This window comes from Eleutherodactylus coqui, chromosome 2, assembly GCF_035609145.1.
Source record: "Eleutherodactylus coqui strain aEleCoq1 chromosome 2, aEleCoq1.hap1, whole genome shotgun sequence".
Lineage (NCBI taxonomy): Eukaryota > Metazoa > Chordata > Amphibia > Anura > Eleutherodactylidae > Eleutherodactylus > Eleutherodactylus coqui.
The window spans coordinates 115,123,799-115,148,607 of record NC_089838.1 but is presented as its reverse complement, the minus strand read 5'-3'; the positions used below and the strand labels follow the sequence as shown (position 1 = coordinate 115,148,607).

Genomic DNA, 24,809 nt, shown 5'->3' with positions numbered 1-24,809 from the left:
AATGCTGCAGAATTTGCCATGGAATTCCCGCTGTGGACATTCTGCAGCATTCCCACCTGTTGTCAGCATGTCCCAAGCCACTCACACATACAGTTGGCAAAATGCCACAATTTTACTTTCATTTTTCTGTGTCCGACAGCAGGTTTTAGCACTCCCCATCATTATGACGAATGTTGAGGTGCGCCTAACGCGGTAAAATAGAGCAGACAGCGCTCGAAAATCGTTGACTTTTCTAGCACGTCTGGGAGGCACCATTGAAATCAATGGGAGCGTTATACTGCGATGTTTTGAATGCTGCGGTAAAAGCACATGTGTAAGAGTCGCTCATGTATTGTGTATATGACCTCAATATGCCTCATTTATACAACCCTAGTTACACATGCAGGTTCTGGTAAATCACACTGTGACGAATTACATTAGCGTAATAAACATATCAATACTAACCTAACAAGCTACTTAACCATATTGCCAGATCTTCCTGCATAGGCACTAGGGTGGCTTCATGGCGAACAGCCAACCACTGATCATACTGAGAAACATCAGCCAGACCTGGGCCATGTCTTGGAGTTAGCGGAGTTCTTGGACTTGAAGGAAGATCATCTCCAAACCAAACCTGGACAATAGAAAAAAAAAAAAAATATACTTTGCAACCATGTATCAGAAGATATGTATGGGACAGTGGACACATGTCCGATACACAACCAAATACAACCTCTTCAAAAACCACCTCCTTATCCAGAACAGCTTAGTTTCTGTGATGAAGAAAAAACAATAAAATCCTCATAGGGGGTTCTCTATAGGCCACCAAATGTAACAGAAGGCACTGAAAATCTATTACTGAGGCAAGCAGGTGAAGCAACAAATCACAACAAGGTAATTAATATGGGGGACTTTAACTATCTGGATATAAAATTGGGAAGCCGAAACCTGCGGATCTCATAAAAGTAACAAGTTTGTCTATAACTAAAGAGAATTACCTGACCCAACTGGCACAGGACCCAACTAAAGGGACGGCCATTTTGTACTTATTAACCAACAGATCTGACAGAACAACAGGGATGCTCGTTGGGGGGATACCTGGGAAATAGTGAGCATAACATTTTCACTTGTCTTTTATCAAGGAGCTACAAAAATTCTAAACTTTAGAAAGGCAAATTTCAATCAGCCCAGAGATGCCCTTAACCTTACTGACTGGGACAATGTCCTCAGAAATAAGAGTCGAGACAATAAATGGGAAAGGTTTGAAAATACATTCTAAATACTTACTGTGAGCGGCTCACACCTTACAGGAATAAAAGTTAGAAATGGGAGAAATCCAATGTTGCTCAATAAACAGCAAAAAGAAAAGTGTTTAAACTACTAACACAAGAAGGCAGCAAAGTAGCACTAAACTTATAAAAGGAAAAAAAATAAAACATATGTAAAAAGTAGATAAAAACAGCAAAGGTGGAGACAAACTAATTGCCAATGAGAATAAAACAAACCCTAAACTGTTCTTCACTATATAAATAGTAAAAAGAAAGTGTTGGCCCTTTAATAAATGTTGGAAAAATTGTAGAGGCTGTTGAGAAAGCAAGTCTATTAAATTGTTTTTCCTCCAGTGTATTCACAGAAGAAAATGAAATGTCAGATGAGATGCAGAGTGATAAAGTAAACTCTCCACTAAATGTCACCGTCTAACCCAGTAAGAAATACAAGATGCCTTGAAAAGATTAAAATAGACAAAATCACTGGGTCCTGATGGCATACACCCCAGGTTTTAAGTGAATGAAGCAATGTGTTAGATCGTTGTTTCTTATATTTAAGGACTCTATAATGACGGGTCTGAGCCACTGGAGGGGTGCATCGCCAATGTGGTACCAATAATCAAAAAGTGAACCTGGAAACTACAGGCCAGTAAGTCTTCCTTCTATGGTGGATAAAATGTATGAAGAATTTCTAAGAGATGCTATCCTCAAGTACCTTAAAGAATATAGTTGCATTACTCTATATCAGCAGGAGTTTGGGGGTGGGGAAGGGGGGGGGGGGGGGGGGGAGGGTCGCTCCTGTCAAATCTGATAAGCTTCTAAGCTTCTACATGGAGGCAAGTTCTAGACTAGACCAGGGAGAGTCATTGGAGACACAATGCTGGAACAGGTCGCCCGGTGAGACTCAAACAGCTCCCTGGACTCTCTATGCACTCGTCTGACCCCTATAACAGTTTATGGGGTTCAAATGTGATGACAGGTTCCCTTTAAACAGAGTTGTGTAACAAGCAAAGGAGGGCATCATGAAACTGCATGAATACAAGGAACTTTTACTGAGGTAGGATTCCACTGTGTGTGTATAGGTAGATAAAAAATAAAAAAATAAATAGGGCAAGATGCAGATATTTACCTGAACAGCAGGTTTCATTATTCTATGAAGTTTGTGCCCAGTTTCTAAAACAAATGAAAAAAACAAAAAAAGAAGTTTACCATCAGATCTAAATGAACTCTAGCTATTACAGTTCCTTCTGTAGATTCCCTGGTCCCACCGTGTAGCCACTTATTGGAGACGGACAAGTGAGAACATTGAAAATCTCTGCAACCTGGAAGCCTGGATGACCGAGTGGTGGAAGATGGCGCTCACTTGGGATATAAACTGAATTCTAGGTTACATTTATAAGTTGAATGATAAACGCAATAATACTGTAATAGGGAGTATATCCAGCCTATGTTTAAATGGACATTAACTTTTCACAGAACTTAGGCTCATCTAAAAGCCCATGTCTGTATAATTAATCTTGTAATATAATTACATTAGAGGGGGTTTCCCACAACTTAGAATAGCTTCACAACGACTCTGTCCCTTCCAATTGCTGCAGCAGCCAACCACGAGTAACCTTCTATAGCCAGTGATTGGCTGCAGCAGTCACAGGTCCTGGTCAGTAGCAACCAAGAAGGACAGAGGGATTGTGAAGAAATGGTAAATTGTGCAGAAATCCTTTAAATGATATTTTAATACTGAAAATCAAGTTTTAGGTGCTTGCCATTTGGGGTTTCCCTTCCAGCACCTTTGTAAACCGCTGCCTGTCATTAGGCATTTGGATTCTCTATTAACATGTTCGGTATTATTCTATCTTGACGCCACCAGGAAGTACTGGTGGACCCACGATTGACAGGGAAGGGCGGGGGCGACGCCCCCTGTACCCCTGGCTGGGTTGTAGGTCCGGGCAGGCCCTTCCCCGGCGGCGGCCCACAAGCAGGGAGGCCACAGTGCCGGGGAAGGGGGGAGACACTAACAGTCGCCTGATGCAGATTGCAGCACCACACCAGGGATCCCACAGCGCAGTGGGACAGTCCACTCAGTGGATGGTGAGTGGAGGGAGCCAATCACACCGGGGGACTGTGCGACACAGCCGCCTAACAGCGCTGCAGCACCAGGAGCGTCAGCACATGGGCACAAACTGTGAGCGGGGGGCGGCCGTGATGGAGCAGAGAGGCGCCGGCCTGGACACAAACCAAGCTGGCACCCGGGATGCAACACACAGCCAACAACCGGGACGCATCCCAGAGAAGCGGCGCGGGACCAAGCAGTGAGAGTCAGAGGTGCAGCGTGTGCATTGCTTTTTGCTGGCCCTGCAGGCTTAGGGTGAGGGTTAGTTTTCTTCTTAGCCTTACATTTTAAATTGTAAAGGCTGGAATGTTCCAGCTGTAACCTGCCAGCATTTACAGCTCATAATCTAAGACCAAGAAGAAAACGAACACTCACCCTAAGCCTGCAGGGCCGGCAAAAAGTAATGTACATGCTGCTAGGACCTTCAAGGCTTGATCCTATCGGGAGCTAGGGGTGTGACAGGGGCGTTCCTCCATGGAAGCCCTGTCAAACCCCTAGCTTCCAGTGGCATCAAGATGCAATAATACCAACATGTTCATGGTGACACTGCTAGATACTACATGCAACAGAGGGGCGGGCATTCGGATGCTGCCTTGCAGATGACTGAAGCAAGGCTATGCAAAGCAGCATAGCAAGTGTGGAAGATTAAGTCCCAGGCAATACAGTACTGGCAGAATGGCTGCTTAGGACATCACCCAACCTTTAAGTGGATTGCAAGCAGCAGGGCAACAGAAATATAGGAAAATCTACATGAAAACTGAATTGAGGAAGCTCAAACTGGGTGCAAACACAAGCAAAATAGCAGCCAATGAAGACATGTGCTGCTTTTGAAAATGTTTGGAAATCTCAGATGTACTTTATCTATATAAAAAGAATTTTTAAAAAGTGACAGGTTTCATACAAAAGCATTTTAATTGCTAAATTTGAAACCGTTTTCTATAAGTAACACTTTATCCTGTGCAACACAAAGTTTAATGACAGGAACAAGGACAAGGTAGCGTTGGCTCTCAGGTGGCTTTCTGGAATCTAGAGAAGCTTGAAGGGGTTGTCCGAGACTCCACTACTGATGACTAGTCCTGCGTAGTTGATCAGTGGGGGCTTGATGCTCAGGATCCCCGCTGATCAGCTGATTATGACCGGAGCTGACCGCACACAGCCCTGTCCACAATACAGCAGTTGTAGGCCCAGCTCCCATAGTACTGCATACAATGCTGAATCAGGCTGCTGCACCACAGACCGTGCTGCCCGTTTCCGGCTCGGTCCGTTGTGCAGCGGCACGGTTTGCAAATGGATATTTCATGTTTGCACAATACTTTCAGCCAACAAACTTCCAAATTCTGGGGTTAACAAAATATGTTTTTTTTTTTAGTTAATTAGAGCAAAAATATTACATTGTAGGCTATGTTCACATCTGTGTTTCGAGGCTATGTCCTAGGTCTGGCTTGAAATGTCGGATGGCTGAATGGAAACCGAAAGGAACCCATTATATTAATGGAGTCTATTTGGGGTAGTCAAAATAGGTCCGTTCAGTCAGAGGATTCCCCTTCCATAAAGCAAAAAAACAGAATCCCGTAACGCAGATGTGAATGCAGACTTAGCAAAGCAATTAGGTCATAAAAAAAAAAAAAAAAATTTTTTAAATGTAAAAAAAAAAAAAACAAAAAAAAACAACACACATCAAAACTGTATTTCAACACGCAGAGCAATCTGCCTTAAGTATTAAACAGCAGAGGAAACCCACCTACCTGCTCCTGAAGAACCTTCCAACATGGGTGGCGTCATAAATGAAGTCTGGCTGCCATGACCTTCAGAGAAAGATTAGCAGATTCAGTACATAGATACACGCACCATGCTCTGCACCCACCACAGGGGTTTAACCCTTTCCAATCCACTGTCTGACATCTAAAGACATTATGATTTAAGGCTGTACAGCTCCGATGTTGAAAGACGCCCGTCTGGGTTCTCTTACTGTATATTGCCAGCCTCTCTGCTGTCGGAGCCTATCCAATGTGTCAGCTCATGCAGTACTGGCATTAGCCAGCATATAGCGCCGTTGTATAACAGCAGGAAGAAAAAAAAAGGGTAAGCCCTCTAGGAATTCCAGGATACAAATTGGATAGGAAAGGGTTAACGGGTATTCCTATTTCTGCTAGTAGGCCATGGCTACCAGTGACCTGGATTACAGAGACAGTCAGCGCAAGGTCTCGCCAAGGGCTCCTTCACACGAACGTATTCCATGCGTTGGTTTTGTGCACGGAATACCCAATCTGCCATAGGCTCCCATGTCGCCGCATGCAATAAAGATCGCAGCATGTTCTACTTTGGCACGTATTATGTGCACGTATACGCCAAGATGCGTGCCGCACAACTGTCACATGCATGCAACGAATTTCGCTGGTATGAAGCCGCCCCAAATCCTGCGTGTCAGAAACAGTGCGCCTCGCTGTGCCGCCCAGTTTTCATAACTCTCATTCATGTCCATGTGGATTATAGAAAAAGGGTTAAGAGTTCAACAGTTTCTGCAGTTGCAGGCGAGTCGGGAGACCCTGTTCTACCAATAGATGGGACCCGCGTCTATCACACATTTATGGCACTTCCCCTTTAACGATATATTCAGCAGACGAAAATAGTCACCATTAACCCTCTGAGAACTAGACTATATTATAACAGGAAATAACTAAAGCCGTATCCCTATACATCCAGCAGCCATTGTTCTTCCCCTCTGGTGTTGGAGTAAAAAGCCAAAAAGGAAAATGGACCCAAGAAGTGATCCCATAGTTTCTACAAGATCGTCCATGGCCTCCAGCATAGCGGTTTGGATGTCAGATAGAAGGATATTGCACGCAGTATTTTATGCCCGGCTATTGACGTTGGACCGATGCACAAAGTGCACTAAAGTGTATTCGGTTGTGTCAGGCATAAGACAACTGGCTGGGCACTACTGGCATACGGGAACCTGGTCTTAGTGGGCATCGGAGTAAGGATATACATAGTCTGTAACACTGACCGACTAGATTGTCCATCCGTGCGCACTGATGAGCAGATAATCTGCCCATGTAAAACTTAGAAAGTGCTGGGCAGCCCGCCTGATCTAATAGTATAGGGGTGACCAATATACTGTGACTGGCACCTTACAGATGCCCTGGCTGTCCATCAGTACTATGCACAACTCCTCTATATAGTATATCTGCATCCTGATGAAAATGGGCAGTTTTAGTCTTCTGACCAGTTTTTCAGTAATATTAAGGGTAGGATGACAAATTGCGTTGGCGGCATGACAGAACCGCATCCACATAAGGTGCGCGAGTCGTCTGCAGGGCGTCGCTGATAATACTGCAAAACTTTAAAGTGTCAGCAATTACCTACATCATGTAGACACGAACTACCAATGTATAAACCATGGCCATTGCATACAGGTGAGGTTTTTGACCACATGTGGTCGACTGTCCTTCGCTTAATTGGTTTTCTCTATAACTATAGGTACATTTTAAAGTGTTTTCCCATCTTACATACTTATGGCATATTTATATCCCCAAGCCCTTTATGCCATATCCTGTGAATATACCATAAAACTGAAATATTGGAATATACTTTCATAAAAGGCACTTTATCCTACTTTTTCTGAAAGTTAGTTGGCCCGTGTAGAAGTACCCCATCAGCCAAAAAAATAAAAAATCAATCGCTGAATCATTAAAATTTGAAAGTAATCGTTCAATGTAAGAGCGGGCAACGATTGGATGATATAATTCGTTCGCTTATAGCTCATTTTACGCAAGCATAAAAATCATCATTGACCTCTTCACCAATAGTTCAGTTTAAATACTGATTGTTCAGTCGTTCTCATTCACCAACGGAGTAAACTGAACGATCCTGTTGAAAAAAAAAGTTAATTAAAAAGAGCTCACTAAAAAAGGAAGCGACTAACGAGAGTTCTCACTCTTGCAATGACTGTCTACAGTGAATGAGGCGGCTGGAAGAGATCTCTGGGGGCTCCACCTGCATTCACTGAATGACTATCACTTATACACCAGAGCGCAGAAGAGATAGTCGTCCCATCTAAATGTACCCGAAGACCATCAGTATATTGGACCAATTATAGATACAAGTGTGCAAAAGCTTCTATTGTCCAACATCACCCTGACACTAGAACAAAGGGGCCCCGTGCCCTCAGAATGTCGTTCCTCCGCTTCTTTGGGTCATCACCCTTCATAAATGTCACCGAAGCGGCATTCCCCAGCCGTGTTACTTCTAGTTAGCTGAACAATTATGTTCCACTTGGGACTCTTTCCCATATAGTTTTGAAGAGTATTTTTTCCCCTTCCCAACAGACCCTGCATTCATGCATCTGGTAGCAAACACTGGGCATCCTTGTGCTAAATGTTGGAGCGTCCCCTTTCCCAGCCCCATAGTGGAGTGGAAACATGCATGTCACTACACCCACACGCCGGCCTGGCCATGTAACCAGAGAAACCCCAGATCAGATATGCAGGCATGGCATATAGAGGAGAATGCCACATCTGTTCCAGCAGCACAATGTGCGGGCCGCACATGTTACTGTACATCAGAGGGATGACAAGCTGAAGACTCATGGATGAGCTCACACATATGTGATAACTTGTATTTTACTAGCCTGGTATACTGGGGCCAACAAAGAGGGGTGCAGGCAAACATTGTGTACACATCATATACACCATCAGTGTGAGGGCCGTGTACCTACAACCGCTACCCTACAGCTCACCCATCAACACACCAGCCAAATCATCAACTGTCCGCAGATGGATAAAAGAAGCTCATTTATGATAAATATGGATCTATATAGACTAAGAAATATCACCGCTAATGGTGGATACTGTGATGAGAGAAAATGTAAGGACATCACGGTCATGTGTGCCCGGCGTGTACGGGTGCAAAGCATGTTTATTTGACTTGTTTGTGGTGTACGGTTAACTTGCATTTGCATCTTATACTGATCCTAGAGCTGCATTCATAGTTCAGCTGCTACATGGGACGGGTCTGCTGCAGATTGTTCTAGCAGTGCATGTCCTCATAGGCATATAATGGGTCTGTGATAATGAGGATGCTCAGTTGTAAACGGCTGCTGGTCTAAAACATTAGGATAGGGTATTAGTAGATCTGCGAGGGTCTGCTACCGGTGGCCCCTCTATGCTCAGCTGTTCTCTGGGCTGTTAATTTTGTGCCAATTCCTGCAGAAAGCTCAAGAAGACATGCTTGGTACTACAGGCAGTGTTACCATTGAAGGAAATATGAACTTTGCCTGTAATACCAATACTGGCCATTACAACGAGAACAGAGCAGTCCGCTTCCTGTAGAAATCAGCTCAGGGAACAGGCGCACTAGCATGGCAAACAGCTGATCATGGGGATCCTGGATGACAGACGCCTACTGATCTACTATTGATGGCCTATCCTAAGCCCATCAATAGTTTACAACTGGACAACCCCTTTAACATTGCCAGGACATAGCCACAAATACAGTAATTATGAGCAGGGGGCCTTACTGTGCTTGTTTCCTTCCGGAACTTAAAAACACACATCTGTAGTTTATGATCGCCATTGTGTGTAAGGAAAGGGGGTAAGGTTTAGCCTGTGAACAAATTGGGCAAAACAGGCAAATCTAAATCATGATCAAACAATATCAGATGTTGGCACAAAAATGTGGGCAACGACACATGTAGATATCCAGACCCCCAGGCAAGCAGATGAAACAGTCAGCGCTGCTGCCCACACAGACTACCAATGAATGGAGGAATTTACATTGTGAATACCAGTCCCAGCATCACCAGTGCCAAGGAATTCCTGCCCCAGAAGACGCTTCTGTGACATTCTACAACAGAGATCTCTTTGTCCCCAATGGGAAACGCTGACATCAATCAGCATCACTATGTGCAAAACAGAAGCATCAGAACCCTAATCCACGGCTGCACACGGGGAACGCACCGCATCTGTACTTATGGGGGCTTATGTCCAAAGTACCTCCAACAATGACTTCTACACCAACATAGGGGGGGTTCTTTACTGTAAGAGCAGTAAGACTCGGGCTCTGCCCAAGGATGTGGTGATAGCAAATTCACTAAGGTATTATTCATTTTATTTTTCTTAACCTTGCTGTGGGATTTGTATGAGGGCTCCGTCAGAGGTGCTGAAAACACCATGGTAACAGAAGCCCCAAAAGGAACCATTCCCTGTCATTAGTCAAATGGACACCACTTTGGTGTCCAATTGACAAAGATTCTGTAAGTTTCCACCTTACATTTGGAGTATATAGTAGCGTGGTCTCAGTTTTAGTAATGACAGTGAATGGTCTCCTGTGGGTCTGACACAATCCTGTTTTTGGAATCTGTGATGGAATTCCTAGACAGAAGCTAAGAGCTGTGAACGTTCCTAAAGACTTTAAGGCCTTATGCACACGGCCATGACAGGCCTTGCGAGCGGAATACCGCAGCGGAGTGCGCCACAGTGCCCCACCAAAGACCCCATACTCACCTTCGCAGCGTAGCTCCCGCATGACACTGCCGGAACGCATGCGCAGTACAGTGCATCACGCACCGGCGGCATCACATAACGCAGCCAGCAGGGCACGTATTCATGCTATATTTCCACTGTGATACAGCGGAAGTATAACGCGACGGGCAGCTTCATTGACTACAATGGAAGCCGTCCGCGTGTATGCCCGCGGGACCCGACGGAATTCCGCAGCGTGTACATTGAGCTATTAAGTTCATATCTGTGGTGAAACATGGCAGAAATCTGGCCGTGGGCAGGACCTGGATGGTTTTCTTGCGTACAGAGAGAAGGAAAGGGTGAATTTACACTTTGCCCGGTAAGGAACCTGAGGGATAAATGACAGATTGACCTTTCAGTGCTTCTTATAGATTCACTGATGGTGGATTTGACAGTCTCCCCAGTCTATTAGCTGACCAGTTGATGTGAAAACCAGCCAGGCTAAGTAAGCTGCCTGTCCACGGGCGTTGCAGTATCCTGTGACGGACCTCCGCCGCCCGGGAGCAGGAGTCGGCAGACAGATGTCTGCTGTCAGCTTATCGGACAGATAAGGCCCCCTGCACATGGAAGGAAACTTTGCGACGGGATTTCCCGCAGAATTTCTGCCCGGGCCCGCTGAATAGGATTACATTGAAAAAACGCAATCCTATGCAGACGGCCGCGATTTGTCCGCGTGAAAAAACACACAGAAAACAAATCGCAGCATGCTGTATTTCTGTTCGGGTCTCACAGAGGCCCGCACAAAAATGTCACTCCCGGGCCACTGGCTCTGCTCTGTGCATACGCCGGCTGGACGGCAGCTGGCACATCAGAGAGCTGGAGCCGCGGGAGGAGGTGAGACCCGCACTGGTCCCTGCAGGGGCGCGGGTCGGGTCCTGCTGCGAGAATTCTCACAGGGGATCAGACCTGGCAGTCTGCAGGCGGCCATAGGCTGACAGCGGAGAATCGCTGCAATTCGCAGCATGCTGCGAATTGCCGGCCGCGAGCGGAGAATCGCAATGGTTCTCTGCTCGTGGACAGGGGGCCGGCGCTTTCATAGCAATGCTATGGAAAGCTTCAGATGGCGTGATTTGCACAATGTGTTTGGGGGTTATAACGCGATCTGTGCAAAACAATGAGGGAATTCTCAAAATACCACCAAATGCAGCGCAGCGAGTGTTGTTGTAGACGCACTTCTTTTGGCTCTGATGTCACCTGGTTGCCAAGAAGAAACGCACGTAACGTGTGATCGCATTTTTTTTTTTTAATGGTACGACACTGTGGAGTGGATAGACGCCATTGTACTCCCTTTACCACATGTAGGGGATACTTTATTCTTTATTTTTACTGCCACATGTGGTTATTTGCTGCCATACGCTGCATTTATGGTGTCTTAATATAGCAATAATGCCATAAGCAACGCGCCCGCCGCCGCCACAAGCAACGCGCCCGCCGCCGCCACAAGCAACGCGCCCGCCGCCGCCACAAGCAACGCGCCCGCCGCCGCCACAAGCAACGCGCCCGCCGCCGCCACAAGCAACGCGCCCGCCGCCGCCACAAGCAACGCGCCCGCCGCCGCCACAAGCAACGCGCCCGCCGCCGCCACAAGCAACGCGCCCGCCGCCGCCACAAGCAACGGGCCCGCCGCCGCCACAAGCAACGGGCCCGCCGCCGCCACAAGCAACGGGCCCGCCGCCGCCACAAGCAACGGGCCCGCCGCCGCCACTTACATGCAGCTCTGCAGTGTTGGTTGCTGCAGGACTATAAGTTTGGTGGAGTGCATTTACCAAATTATGCATGACTGCGTTTTTCGGCATATTCATTTTGTGAGATGCTGGGCAGTGGTCAAGTTCAATTTATGATCATATTGCATGTATTCCATAAGGTATTTCCCCCCTCTTTACTATTCAGCACGTTGGTGCGTTTTTCCCCTCCATTTGTCCGCTGAGGAGCCTGTTGGTAGGATGAAACATGTTGGGCCCTTCTGCCATTAGTTGTGGTTCTCTTTATAATGTCCCTGTTTGTATTCCCTCTATATTTACTTCAAGTAGGGTTATTACAGGGCATTCTACTTTTCAGGGTGTCTGCGGTATCGCTCTTTCGAGGGCGATCACCCCACCTATTGCTGTATAGGGTGAGTTAGTTACTAGGGGTATTCAGGGTCAGTTTGGCCACTCCTGTAAAGGGAAACCCCTGTGGATAATCTACAGTGTTCAGGGAAGATCGGCCCTCGCTATATGGACGGGCCTACCGGAGAGCTCCATCTTTATTATCACTGGCATAGGTTTTACTGCTACTGGAGTTTGTTTTGCCATAGGTCATCTTCACATGGCTGGGCTGTAATTACCTTCCTCATACATGTGCTATGGCGTTGTGACAATCATCAATGTCCTGTCTTTGCATGCTGCATTTTGACACTTTATGGTGAATTATTGAGGCACCATATATATTTTAATCTTATTTTAGTAAAGATTACGTTTTAACTTAATATTCACGCTTTCTTTATCTTGATGTGTTTTGGTGAATCCATAGTCTAGGATCCATACTACTTTGTAAGGATCCTCTGGGACTTTTTTCTTGAGTGCAACATTACTACTTGTTCTAGTCACTAGCGACTGGAGACTGGTTGTGGATCCGGGGACTTAAGGCCCATTTACACCAGCTGATGATCACTTAAAAAAAAAAAAAAAAAAAAAACACTAAACGGCGATCGTTTTAGTGACAATCGGTGCGTGTAAACGTGCGACCATCATCCGCTTTTCGTGCACTGCTAGCTGATTGTTAAAGGGGTTGTCCCGCGAAACAAAGTTGGGGTATACACTTCTGTATGGCCATATTAATGCACTTTGTAATGTACATTGTGCATTAATTATGAGCCATACAGAAGTTATTCACTTACCTGTTCCGTTGCTAGCGTCCTCGTCTCCATGGTGCCGTCTAATCTTCAGCGTCTAATCGCCCGATTAGACGCGCTTGCGCAGTCCGGTCTTCTCCCTTCTGAATGGGGCCGCTCGTGCCGGAGAGCGGCTCCTCGTAGCTCCGCCCCGTCACGTGTGCCGATTCCAGCCAATCAGGAGGCTGGAATCGGCAATGGACCGCACAGAAGACCTGCGGTCCACCGAGGGTGAAGATCCCGGCGGCCATCTTCGCAAGGTAAGTAAGAAGTCACCGGAGCGCGGGGATTCAGGTAAGCACTATCCGGTTTTTTTTTTTTTAACCCCTGCATCGGGTTTGTCTCGCGCCGAACGGGGGGGGCTATTGAAAAAAAAACAATCTGTTTCGGCGCGGGACAACCCCTTTAAATTCAGTCCAACCTAAAAATCATCTTTCAATCTTATCAGTTCTCCACGGGGAATGCCGATAGCATGGTTTTCCCCTGGAGAACAAAGGATCTGAGCACAGATAAGAGCCCTCGGGCTATTAACTGCATTCAGAGAAGGCTTCATTTACACATTTAATTGCTACTTAAAGGGGTTGTCCCGCGCCGAAACGGGTTTTTTTTTTCTTCAATAGCCCCCCCGTTCGGCGCGAGACAAACCCGATGCAGGCATAAAAAAAAAAAACCGTCCAGTACTTACCCGAATCCCCGCGCTCCGGCGACTTCTGACTTACCTTGTGAAGATGGCCGCCGGGATCTTCACCCTCGGTGGACCGCAGGTCTTCTGTGCGGTCCATTGCCGATTCCAGCCTCCTGATTGGCTGGAATCGGCACACGTGACGGGGCGGAGCTACGAGGAGCCGCTCTCCGGCACGAGCGGCCCCATTCAGAAGGGAGAAGACCGGACTGCGCAAGCGCGTCTAATCGGGAGATTAGACGCTGAAGATTAGACGGCACCATGGAGACGAGGACGCCAGCAACGGAACAGGTAAGTGAATAACTTCTGTATGGCTCATAATTAATGCACAATGTACATTACAAAGTGCATTAATATGGCCATACAGAAGTGTATAACCCCACTTTGTTTCGCGGGACAACCCCTTTAAGTAGCTGAGTAGCTACTTAATACTTTATTCAAAATGATCACTCAAACGGTCGTTTGAGCGATCTTCTACTGGTGTAAGTGGGCCTTTATTCTGATTGCCAGGTTTTCTCTATAAAACAAGACACATTGGCTCCTCATGACCCTCAGATGGGTACTTTGTTCCTCTGGATGAACACTGCAGTATAATGGGCTGGACATACGTTTTCAGCTTTACAAGCCATGCTACTATGATGCAAGCCATCAGGCTCCCATCAGAGGCTCATTGTCTAGGGATCACCCCTATTGTTCAACTTGTTTCTTTGTGTTCTATTATATGCAATGTCTGATTGCTCTGTCCATGGACCCACTGATGTGTAAAGAGCTACAGAATGTGTTGGCAATATACAAATAAGGCCATTATCATCATAATCATTTCTCCTGTCTCTACCTCTCCCTGTAAACGTCAGCCAAAAGATGCATCCTAGATCATCATTGGAGCTCCTCCTTAAAGTGAACCCGCCAGAACCTCTGAGCCCCATATACTACATTATCATGGACAGGTGATAAAGGGGTTTTCTGATACAACCTCTTAAACGTGTATGATGGAAAAAACCCTTTTTATAGTATATGCATAGGACCCCCTAGGACCGTGGTGGCGAACCTATGGCAGACATGCCAGAAGGGCACTCAGAGCCCTCTCTGTGGGCACATGCACCGACATCCGGTCACCATTAAAGTGATGACTAGCCGGGGTGCCACAGCTTCCTGGCTGGTAATCGATCAGCCGCAGTGTTATGGGTGATGCACAAACTGACGGTAGTGTGTGTATCCGGGACCCTCTCCCCCATGACCTCTCTTTCTTGGTTCCACAGGATGAGGAGTCCGGGCGCACACACTTCTCCCACAGCAGCGCTGAGCAGAGGAGCTGTGATGCTTTGAAGACAAGGAGGAGGTAAGTATATGGGTTTCAGGAGGCACTATTACTGCTGGGGCCACTGTCGGGGGTTACTGTTAATACTGGGGCCAATACAGGGGTCCATTGGTGTGGATTTTGACTAGAAATCAGACATATATCCGCAGCTGATGTCATACTATTCGATGCTCACCCTCACCTCCTCCGGCGGCTCCCTGCTGTAGTCGCTCTCCAGCGGCCTGGTCAGGTGCAGCGCTACTGGTCACTCGAGGACACTACAGGCTGCTGGGAACCAGAAGTGGGAGAACCCTTTAAAGGGATCTGTCACCATCTTAATGCAGTGAGAGCACCATGAGATTACAGTGATACGTCTGCTGGGCGTATCTGTGCAGTAGTTTGGGAAAAGCTTACATTTTATTAGTAGCAGCTAACACAGAGAGCCATTCCTTAAGGCTGGATTCACACAACCGTATGTGCACACCTTTTGCGCACGCAATACGCAGAGAATAGAGGCCATTTATATTAATGGGCTTGTTCACATGCAGGTATTTTGTGTGCGTATTTCGGTTGTGCAAAACAATACGCAGCATGCGCTACTATCCTGAACATTTGCGCAGGGAAAGAACATATGGAAGTCATTACACTAATTGGACATTTCAGTGGCTGAGAGCATCGTTGCGTGTTTGTGCGTATGCAAGTGGTACAGTAAAAAATGCACTTGTGCGTGCAACACCCATTCTGCAAAGACGCAGTGCGAATAAAAGTGTAAATACGAATTCGCTCATGTGAATCCAGCCTAGCCACGGTAAACTGCCGGCGAATCACGCCATCTGAAGCTTTCCATAGCATTGCTATGGAAAGCGCCGGCCCCCTGTCCACAAGCAGAGAATCATTGCGATTCTCCGCTCGCGGGCGGGAATTCGCAGCATGCTGCGAATTGCCTCGATTCTCCGCGGTCAGCCTATCAGATTAGGCTGACTGGTGGAGATTAGTCTGCGGCTCCTGCTCCTGGGCGGCGACTCCCGCAGCAGAGCTCCACCGCGAGATTCAGCAACGCCCATGGACAGGGGGCCTTAGTAATCCTCTATGCATGTGCTGCTACTGATAAAATGCAAGTTTCTCCAAAACTCCTGCACAGATCCACAGAGCAGACATCACTGTAATCAGTGTGACTGTCACTACCTTGTACTGCCCTCAGAGAGGTGCAAGAAGACGGCAATAGCCCCTTTAAATATTAAAAGGGGTCATTTCATCTCAACAATCCCCTTCTGTAGTCACGGTTCGGGCATAAGGACATCATAGAGGAGATCCCCCACTTAAGACTTCCTCCAGAACAGAGAGCTGCTAGTAAACGTTCGTATGGGACATTCTTAAGGCTTATATTTTTTTGTACCATGACCCCCATGAGGTCGGGGTCTCGGCGCAGAATTGTCACACAATGAAAAGTTCTAAATAGCTACAACTTGCGGATGTTATTGAGAAGTACCAATCCAGACAATAGACAATCACATCTGTAGTCTGCCTTTCAGGCTGCTTGGTAAGCAAAAAAATAGAACTTGGCACAGGAAACCATAAAGATATATGTAGGATGAAGGAGCCCCTACTTCATATAAGACATTACTCTAGAAGTCGGCCGGTAGTGTTAGCGGCTGTGTAGTCAGGTACAGCCACATGCATTGGTTGCTACACAGCTGCTACACAGCCAGGTTGTGGCTGACAATCCCACCAGCGATGTAAATTCATATGACCAGCTAGTAAGTGTTCACTAGTTGTCCCTTGTTAACAGCCGCACAATTTAGGTAAAACCATGTGTCTATTAACAATGGACAGCTAGTGAACACATAGCGAGTCATAAAGTCCTGTATCACTGACAGCCGTGCGGCGACCGCTGTGTGGGACTGTATCTAAAGGAAACTAAGCGAATGGAAGAATAAATGTAAAGCATGTACCAGTTTAAAAGACATCCAAAAAAACACTTAAAATAAAACACATGGGCCCAATGACCTGACAGAAGAGTGCCCTCCTGGCATTAGCTGTGCCAGCTAGCTTTTCGTCAACCATACATACAGCACAGTCAGCTGCAATTCCATAGAGAGCCACTAGGGCAGATTTACTTTTCAAGATGAGGCCAGTTTTCAGAGGCTAATTACACCAACTGACTTTTACATGATTTGCACCAGATTCATGATGCATTTGACACTTTTTGCCAATTCAGAAAAGGCGGCATGGCCTGCATGAGACTTATTTACTGAACTGTGGCAAAGTGTTGGCACACAATCGGGAAAACTAAGACAACTAAGAGGTGGTAGAGGAGGTTTTTGTTCCCAACGTGTAAAAGACAGCAATTTAACCCAACAGGTGAGGATTCAGTCACTAAAAAAATAAGTAAAAATATGGGCACGACACACGCCTGTGAGACCAGCCCTTCGGGCACTTTCAGACGGGCGATATAATTCCACAAGACACATTGAGAGAAGCAGAAAATTACACCCCAAAAATGCGGACGTTGACATGTAGGTACCGGAGCGCTATTCTCCAGCGGCAGATTAAGGGCCTAAACAGACAAACAAGTCCGCACACGTTTTTGCGTGACGAAGTGAACCTATTGATTTCAATGGGTGAGTTTCTCGCGTGTGAGAAATAGATAGGACCTGCCCCATCTTTTCTGCGTGTGATCGAGAAAGCAGCCATAAAAGTCTATAGCAGGTTAAAAAAATTAAAGGCAGAAGGGTGTGACCCTGCGGACAACCCTTGTTCACGTGCAAATACGCTCCACTGTGGTGAGCGTATTTACAAATACGTTCATCTGCTGAGGCCCTGAGCTGCGTCTAACAGTGCGCCTCTTGGAGATACTCTGCTTGTCTGCAAGCCCCCTTAAGACCAATTTCACACGGGAGAGTGCAATATTGGGCCGTGAAACCTCTACCCGATATCACCAGCGTGCGAGGTCCCTGCGGAGGGGAGAAGTTTGTGTTAAAACCGCCTGGCATCAACTCAGGGAAACCTCATGCCCCCTCGTGTGCGCGACGCTATGCGACGCAGGTAGAAGACAAAAGCCACCGTGATTTTCTTGGCTGCATGAAGGTGGCCTAAAACACTTTTACATGGAAGATTTCAGCTAGCCACACATGGACGAGTGCGATACTGGGCTGCGATTCAAGACCTCATATCACCCTCGCCTCTTCGTGAATGCAAGGAGTTTCCACGTGAAGACCGCATCGCTGCAGGGATGAAGGGCATCCTCGCTCCAACCTCCTGCAGGCAGTTAGGACCTACTGCGACTCGTTCCCCGCATTAAATCGCATAGCGGTGCCATGCGGCAAAAAAAATTAAAATGATTTAAAAGTCACTCCTGTGTATGACCCATTCAAATGAATGGGGTTCACATTTGTGCGTCTCAAAACGCACAAATCCCGCGCAATTTTCTCGGCCGTATACAGCCGGCCTTATCAGTTAAACTTGAGAAAGTGAACGAGAATTCATCCGGGTGAACGCAGGCAACAAGAGACTGATGAACGTTAAATCATTCGCTTCCTGCGTTATATAAATCGGCGGCTCGTTCACTATCATCCGATTTAAATACCGGTCATTCAGTCGCTCTCAGTCACTCATGCGGCGAATGTGACGACTGAATGATTTCTCTTGTGAACGCGTCAAGAACGTGTCTGCTGTATAAACAGGCAGCCGGAACGAACCAGACATCGTCCACAGGATAAGTCAGCAGGTAGGAGCCCCCTGATGTGAATAGAACCATGAGAGATTCCGCCTCCAACATCCATCTAGGGCTGCGTCTTTTGGATGCAGAATTTGCGTCACCAGTGGGCAAAAACCACCCGTGTAATTCACGTGGACAATCTAGTTTCTGTGGGCCCCCGCCGCATCAAGACATGTTACATTACTTCTAGACGCAGAATCCGTGCGCAGATCTGCCTGTTAAAGACGGCTAAACCCTCCGGCGGATCCGCGGTAAACAAGCGCAAATCTAACAGTTCAGCTTATTCTGAATTGGAAACGGCACAGAAAAACACAACATCTGAATGGGCCTAAGAGTTGTCCGAACAAGAGCTTCAACCGCCGATTGCGCAGCTTCCGCTTACAGGCTGCATTCAAAGAACTTATCACAGATGCCATCAGCATCGCCCCGCTGACAGCTGGCACTGCCCGCTGCTCTCCAGTCACCACACAAAGTGCCATGCAGATGCAAAGTAAGGCTGAGGGTACTTTTAACACGTAGCGACAATCATAGTAAATAATGACACAGAGGGGAAAAAAAGTTACAAAAAAAACTATTTCACAGGAACGTTCAGTGCACCGTTTATAAGTGATTGAGAACCATTGAACAAGCAGGATTTAAACCAATTAGCAAATGAGCCAACAACGATGGTGACACCTGCAGGAAACACACGATCAGCGAACACATCACCGATCATCATTGGCCGTATTCACACTGAACGATTACCGTTCTAATTCAAACACTCCAGCGGTTCTGTCCCCGAACGCCCCGCCGTTACATGGAGCCATTATCTCACAACTTTTTCCCATAAGAGCCCCCAGTAGGGCTGCCCCGCCATAGGATACACACACAGGTAAGGGAGGGTCCTCCCAGGGACGGGCGCCGCCAGGTGGTCGCAGACACAACTGCGCTCGGATATCTACATGCTGCAGATCAGATAAGTAACTGCACTGACAGCGCAAAACCGGCTGCCACAGCGCCCCCTGCTGCCCAGTGCTATATAAATCACAGCTAACTCCGCTGATACGTGCGCCGGTATATACGAGCACAGCGCTAGCACTCACCGGCACTGCGGTCCTCCCGGCTCCGGCTCTGTACTCGGTCTGACAGGACTCCGCTCCCTCCGGGCACTGCGCGGCTCCCACACACTCTCCAGTTCAGACGAACCGCCGACCCCGCCCGTTTCTCCGTTCTTCATAGACACTGGCTCCTTCTCACCACACTGCTTCGAACCGTCCAATGAGGTGTTTGGGTGTGTGTAGCACTCTCCCTGCAGCCCCGCCCAGAGCCGAGGTGTGAGGGAATGTGCTGTGCGACAGCAGCTGCTGAGGGCTGCTCGCAGTGATGTGTGCTAGCCAGAGAGCGGCCGCCGCACGGGGGGTGTAATGTAGGGGGGGGCTGCCAGCTGGGTATATAGTGCTGCAGGACGGGGGTCTACACAGCCGGGGGTGTAATGTAGGGGGGCTGCCAGCTGGGTATATAGTGCTGCAGGATGGGGGTCTACACAGCCGGGAGTGTAATGTAGGGGGGCTGTCAGCAGGGTATATAGTGCTGCAGGAGGGGGGTTTACACTGCCGGGGGTGTAATGTAGGGGGGCTGCCAGCTGGGTATATAGTGCTGCAGGAGGGGGGTTTACACTGCCGGGGGTGTAATATAGGGGGGCTACCAGCAGGGTATATAGTGCTGCAGGAGGGGGGACCACACAGCTGCGGTGTAATGTAGGGGGGGGCTGCCAGTAGGGTATATAGTGCTGCAGGACGGGGGTCTACACAGCCGGGGGTGTAATGTAGGGGGGCTACCAGCAGGGTATATAGTGCTGCAGGACAGGGGGCTACACAGCTGGGGTGTAATGTAGGGGTGCTGCTAGCAGGGTATGTAGTGCTGCAGGAGGGGGTCTACACAGCGGGGGGTGTAATGTAGGGGGGCTGTCAGAAGGGTTTATAGTGCTGCAGGAGGGGGTCTACACAGCCGGGGGTGTACTGTAGGGGGCTGCTAGCAGGGTATATAGTGCTGCAGGAGGGGGTTATTTGCTGTACGCTGACACTGCTGCATGGGAGGGCACAGTTAATTGGGTCTCATTCACACCAGCGTATTAGGCAGTGAATAGAGTCCATTGATTTCAAGGGGTCCCTTCAGGGCTTTCAATCTTGTTGCGTTTTGCACAGCCTAATATCCCACTGAAATCAATAGGCTATGTAAACAAATGAAACCTGCATATTTTATACCAAAATCAATAGAATTTGTGCATTTTTTTCACACGCGCCGGTAATGAACCCCAGTAATAACATTATCCTGTGGATGCATCGCTACGGCGACCCCTGTAAGTGGGGATTCCAACTCCACTTCCTTGTAGTAACATACATAGTATGTTAGGCTGAAGGGGGACAATGTCCATCTAGTTCAGACATAGCACAGAAGAGCAGCGCCACCGATGGCCCAGAAATGTTGGCTTCATTCAATCCATAAAAATGGGGCAGCAACGTTTCAACTCCACATGGAGTCTTTATTTCTGGACCATCGGTGGTGCTGCTCTGCTCTGCTATTTCTGGACTATATTTAATGGTTCTTGGGACCAGTTGAGCTTGCACACCTAATCCAAACCTCGCACCTTAGGGCGCCCACCCACTGGCGATTTTTTTTCCCTGCGAAATTCGCAGCGTTTTTTTCTCTGCAGGGGTCTATGGGACTTGTAATGTTAAAATCGCGATCGCGCAAAATCGCGATTTCGCGGTAAATCACGAATTTGCGCGATCGCGATTTTAACATTACAAGTCCCATAGACCCCTGCAGAGAAAAAAATGCTGCGAATTTCGCAGGGAAAAAAATCGCCAGTGGGTGGGCGCCCTAAGGTTGATTTGGCTGAGTGCTGCTATTATATCCAACAAGGATCAACCAACGAGGCAGATGCCAATTAGCGCCCTTGGGGGAAAACATTCCTTCCTGACTTCATAATGGCAGTCAGAATAATCCCTGGATCAACTTTTTGAAAGTTCCTACCTGACTGTAAGACCCGGATCAACAACCTGCTGTGTATTTAAGGTCTATATCCTTTTAATATCGTAGCGCTCTAGAAACGCATCTAGCCCCCACAGTGTATCCATGATGCAGGAAATCGCCATAATACTTTCACTAATGCAACATTATAACATACAGAAAGGGCAGGGCCCTCGCTATCTACTTGCTGACTGCAGGCCGGCATCCGTCTTGTATGTGGATTTTGCCATGCGCTATTTCACTGTTGCCAAATAGTGAAATCGCAAGAGGTACAATATACCAATCTGCAGTATATCTCCAAAAATGTAGTGGAAAAATCTTGTGCGATTAGGGGTTTAAAAACTGTAATCACATATATTGTACTCCACTATGTAGCAGAAAAACTATAGAGCTCCACGACATCTGTAACATACAGAATAAGATTTTTTGAGGGGTTTTTAAATCTCCCAAATGTTGCTTGTAAGTAAATAGGAGAAAAGAATCTCGTGCCATGGAGTTGTGGAGACGTTTGTTTGTCCCATTGATCTCTCTGTTATTGTAAGTTCGCATCAGTGGAATTGTGAGGGAAAAGTTATCTGTTAAGGCAGAAACACATGGGTGCATGCGCTAATACGCTCGCCACTACGGAGTGTATTAGCGCATCAATCAGGGTTTTTTTCAGACTATTCAAACTCCACGCTATTGAACGCAAGTTTGGAGGAAAAAAAGGGGGGAAGATAGGTCCTGTCTAGAGATGAGCGAGCATACTCGATAAGGCAAAATACTCGAGCGAGTAGTGCCTGATTCGAGTACCTGCCCGCTCGTCTCTAAAGATTCGGCGGGGGGCGGAGGTGAGCGGGGAGGAACGGGGGAGAGATCTCTCTCTCACTCTCTCTCCCCCCCCCCCCCCCCCACGCTCCCCCTTGCTCACCGCCGCAACTCACCGCTCACCCGCGCCGGCAGCCGAATCTTTAGAGACAAGCGGGCAGGTACTCGAGTAAGGCACTGTTTGCTCGAGTAGTTTGCCTTATCGAATATGCTCGCTCATCTTTAGTCCTGCCCTATCCGTTCTGACACATACCATTAACACGCGAAAATCCTAAAAGTGGAAACGAAGCCATTAAAGTCAAGGGCTTCATTCTGTTCTCGTCATGCGGCTGTGATTTTCAAAGCCACATAACGGCATAAAACCACATCCGTGTGTTTAAGCCCTTAAACCCAAAATATGGACAGTTAAATAACGGGTAAAATATTTTGAATGAATGAGCACCTGTGCGGATTTTGGTCTCATACACACTGCTGCCGGCTCTGTCGGGCCTCATGTGTACAGAGATGTTCTCCCCTAGAAGAGAACACCCCCCCTCGTGAACAGAGGCCAATGCAACTGGGCATAATTTGCTTTCTGCGAGGATCCAGCAGAAAAAACTTTGTATGAGGGAGGATTCAGACAAACGTGGTTTTCTCCCGTTGTAACGGTACAAAACCAAACCAGTGATTTCATTAGGATTTCAGTGGTTTCATTTTCACCAGCTCTTTTTTTGGCTGTTAATTGTACAGGCAAGAAAAGATAGGACCTGCCCTATCTTCCCCGTAAGTAGTTAACCCTTTCCAATCCAATTTGTATCCTGGTTTTCCTAGGGGCTTAGTCTTTTTCTGCCGTTATAAAACGGCACTATCTGCTGGCTAAAGCCAGTACTGCATGAGATGGCACGTTAGATAGGCTCCGACAGCAGAGAGGCTGGCAATATACAGTAAGAGAACCCCAATGGATGTCTTTCAACATCGGAGCTGTACAGCCTTAAATCATAATGTCTTTAGACGTCAGACAGTGGATTGGAAAGGGTTAATACATCTTGAGGGGAAGATCGGGCGGCACCTGTCTCCCCGCGGTTATTTTCAAACTCATGCGCCCTGCGGTGGAGTTTGAAAAGCCGGCAAAAGGGAAGAAATTCCCCTTGTTCAGTTGCAACTACATTCCGTGCCGCCGAGCGTAGTTGTGCCTATGGCCGCCTGAATCTGCCCTGAAAGTGACGACACATGTAGGACTGATGCACCGTTATGATTGCACAACTCCATACATAATATGGCATGAGTATAAGCCATTAGTTTGCTCTCCCCGCTGTGCATTCAAGGAAGAAAAGTGTTAAACTTTATACAGTATTATAACTTTTTTTTTAAAAACTTTTCTTGTGTTTCAGTTCCACTCCTTGTCTTGGCTTTATTCAGATGGATGAATAATGTCCATGCGCTGTCCGTGTACTGGACAGACCCATTATATATATTATTCACACGGGCAAATTTTCACATGGACTGCTGGTCCACATGATTAAAAAAAACACTGTGTGTCCTATTCTGGTGGGTACTAACAGAAGAGAATAGCGCACTGTCCGTGGAGATCAGGCAGCACACAGATGAGTGTCCTTGTGCCGTGCGATGGGAGTTGGTCCTGAAGAAAGCTGTCTGTGGGGGGCAGTATGAATACACAGCATGAGCCCAGCAAAGAATAGACGACACGCTGTGAGCGCAGCACAGAACACTAATAGCTGTCTGATTTTTGAAAGATCAAAAAAATGATTTGGCACTACAATCAGGGGCTCTGTCATTAGTTTGAGCTGCTCTCAGAGAGGAAAGCATATATATTAGGGACACATATTCTTACTTTGGACACTTTAATGCACCACTTTTTTGTAATTAGCATATTTTAACATAAGTGAATGGAGCAGTAATGCACAAGCGCAACAATCTACTGTCATACCCTCTGGGACTGAGCCACAAATGGGGTGCCTGCATGACGGGTAAAATCTGTCGTGAGCCTACTCCTTTTATGGGGTGTATGCACCGGTATGAGGGTGATGTAACCAATAGAAGACAGGGAGAACTGTTTTTAAATGTTTGCTTTCCTTCAGGGGAAGCATGCCGTGAAGATGGAGGTTTGAAACGCGTAGCATAGACAAAACAGGAATGCTGAGCTGTGTGGACGCCGGAAAATACAACCGTGAGTGAATGGCAAGTATCAATAAAGTGCATGTGCAAACAACTGTGGACATCTATATAGTGCATATAATGAAGTGTATGTAATAATAAAAAAAATGTTACAAGGACGCAAAATATTTTAATTATACCGTGTGACAGTAAAGTGAAAAGAGATGTGTGGCTTAAAGCAGCAGAAGAACGATAAATAAATGACATTATAAAATGTATCACCAGCACATGCACATTCTAAATGCCATCAACCCTTAATAAAATAAGTAATGGAGAGGAACCTGGGAAACCGTACAGAACATATTTAAATGATATATAATAAGTACCTGAAAAACCTGTTTCTGATCCGGGCTCATGATGGTAATACCTGGAGTACTACTGCAATGTAA

At 47.0% G+C, this 24,809-nt stretch overlaps 1 protein-coding gene across 1 annotated transcript in view; it reads right to left on the bottom strand.

Moving 5' to 3' along the window:
• GAS2L3 (growth arrest specific 2 like 3) overlaps window positions 1–19,620 on the bottom strand; it is a 41,859-nt gene extending 22,239 nt beyond the window's left edge. Inside the window, exons 1-4 of the mRNA XM_066591396.1 lie at window positions 19,530–19,620; window positions 5,103–5,162; window positions 2,377–2,420; window positions 445–613 (exon numbers count right to left, since the gene is read on the bottom strand). Coding sequence (XP_066447493.1) covers window positions 445–613; window positions 2,377–2,420; window positions 5,103–5,139 — 250 coding nt within the window. The 5' untranslated portion in view covers window positions 5,140–5,162; window positions 19,530–19,620. The remainder of the gene's footprint in view (window positions 1–444; window positions 614–2,376; window positions 2,421–5,102; window positions 5,163–19,529) is intronic.
• Window positions 19,621–24,809: the final 5,189 nt, after the last annotated feature.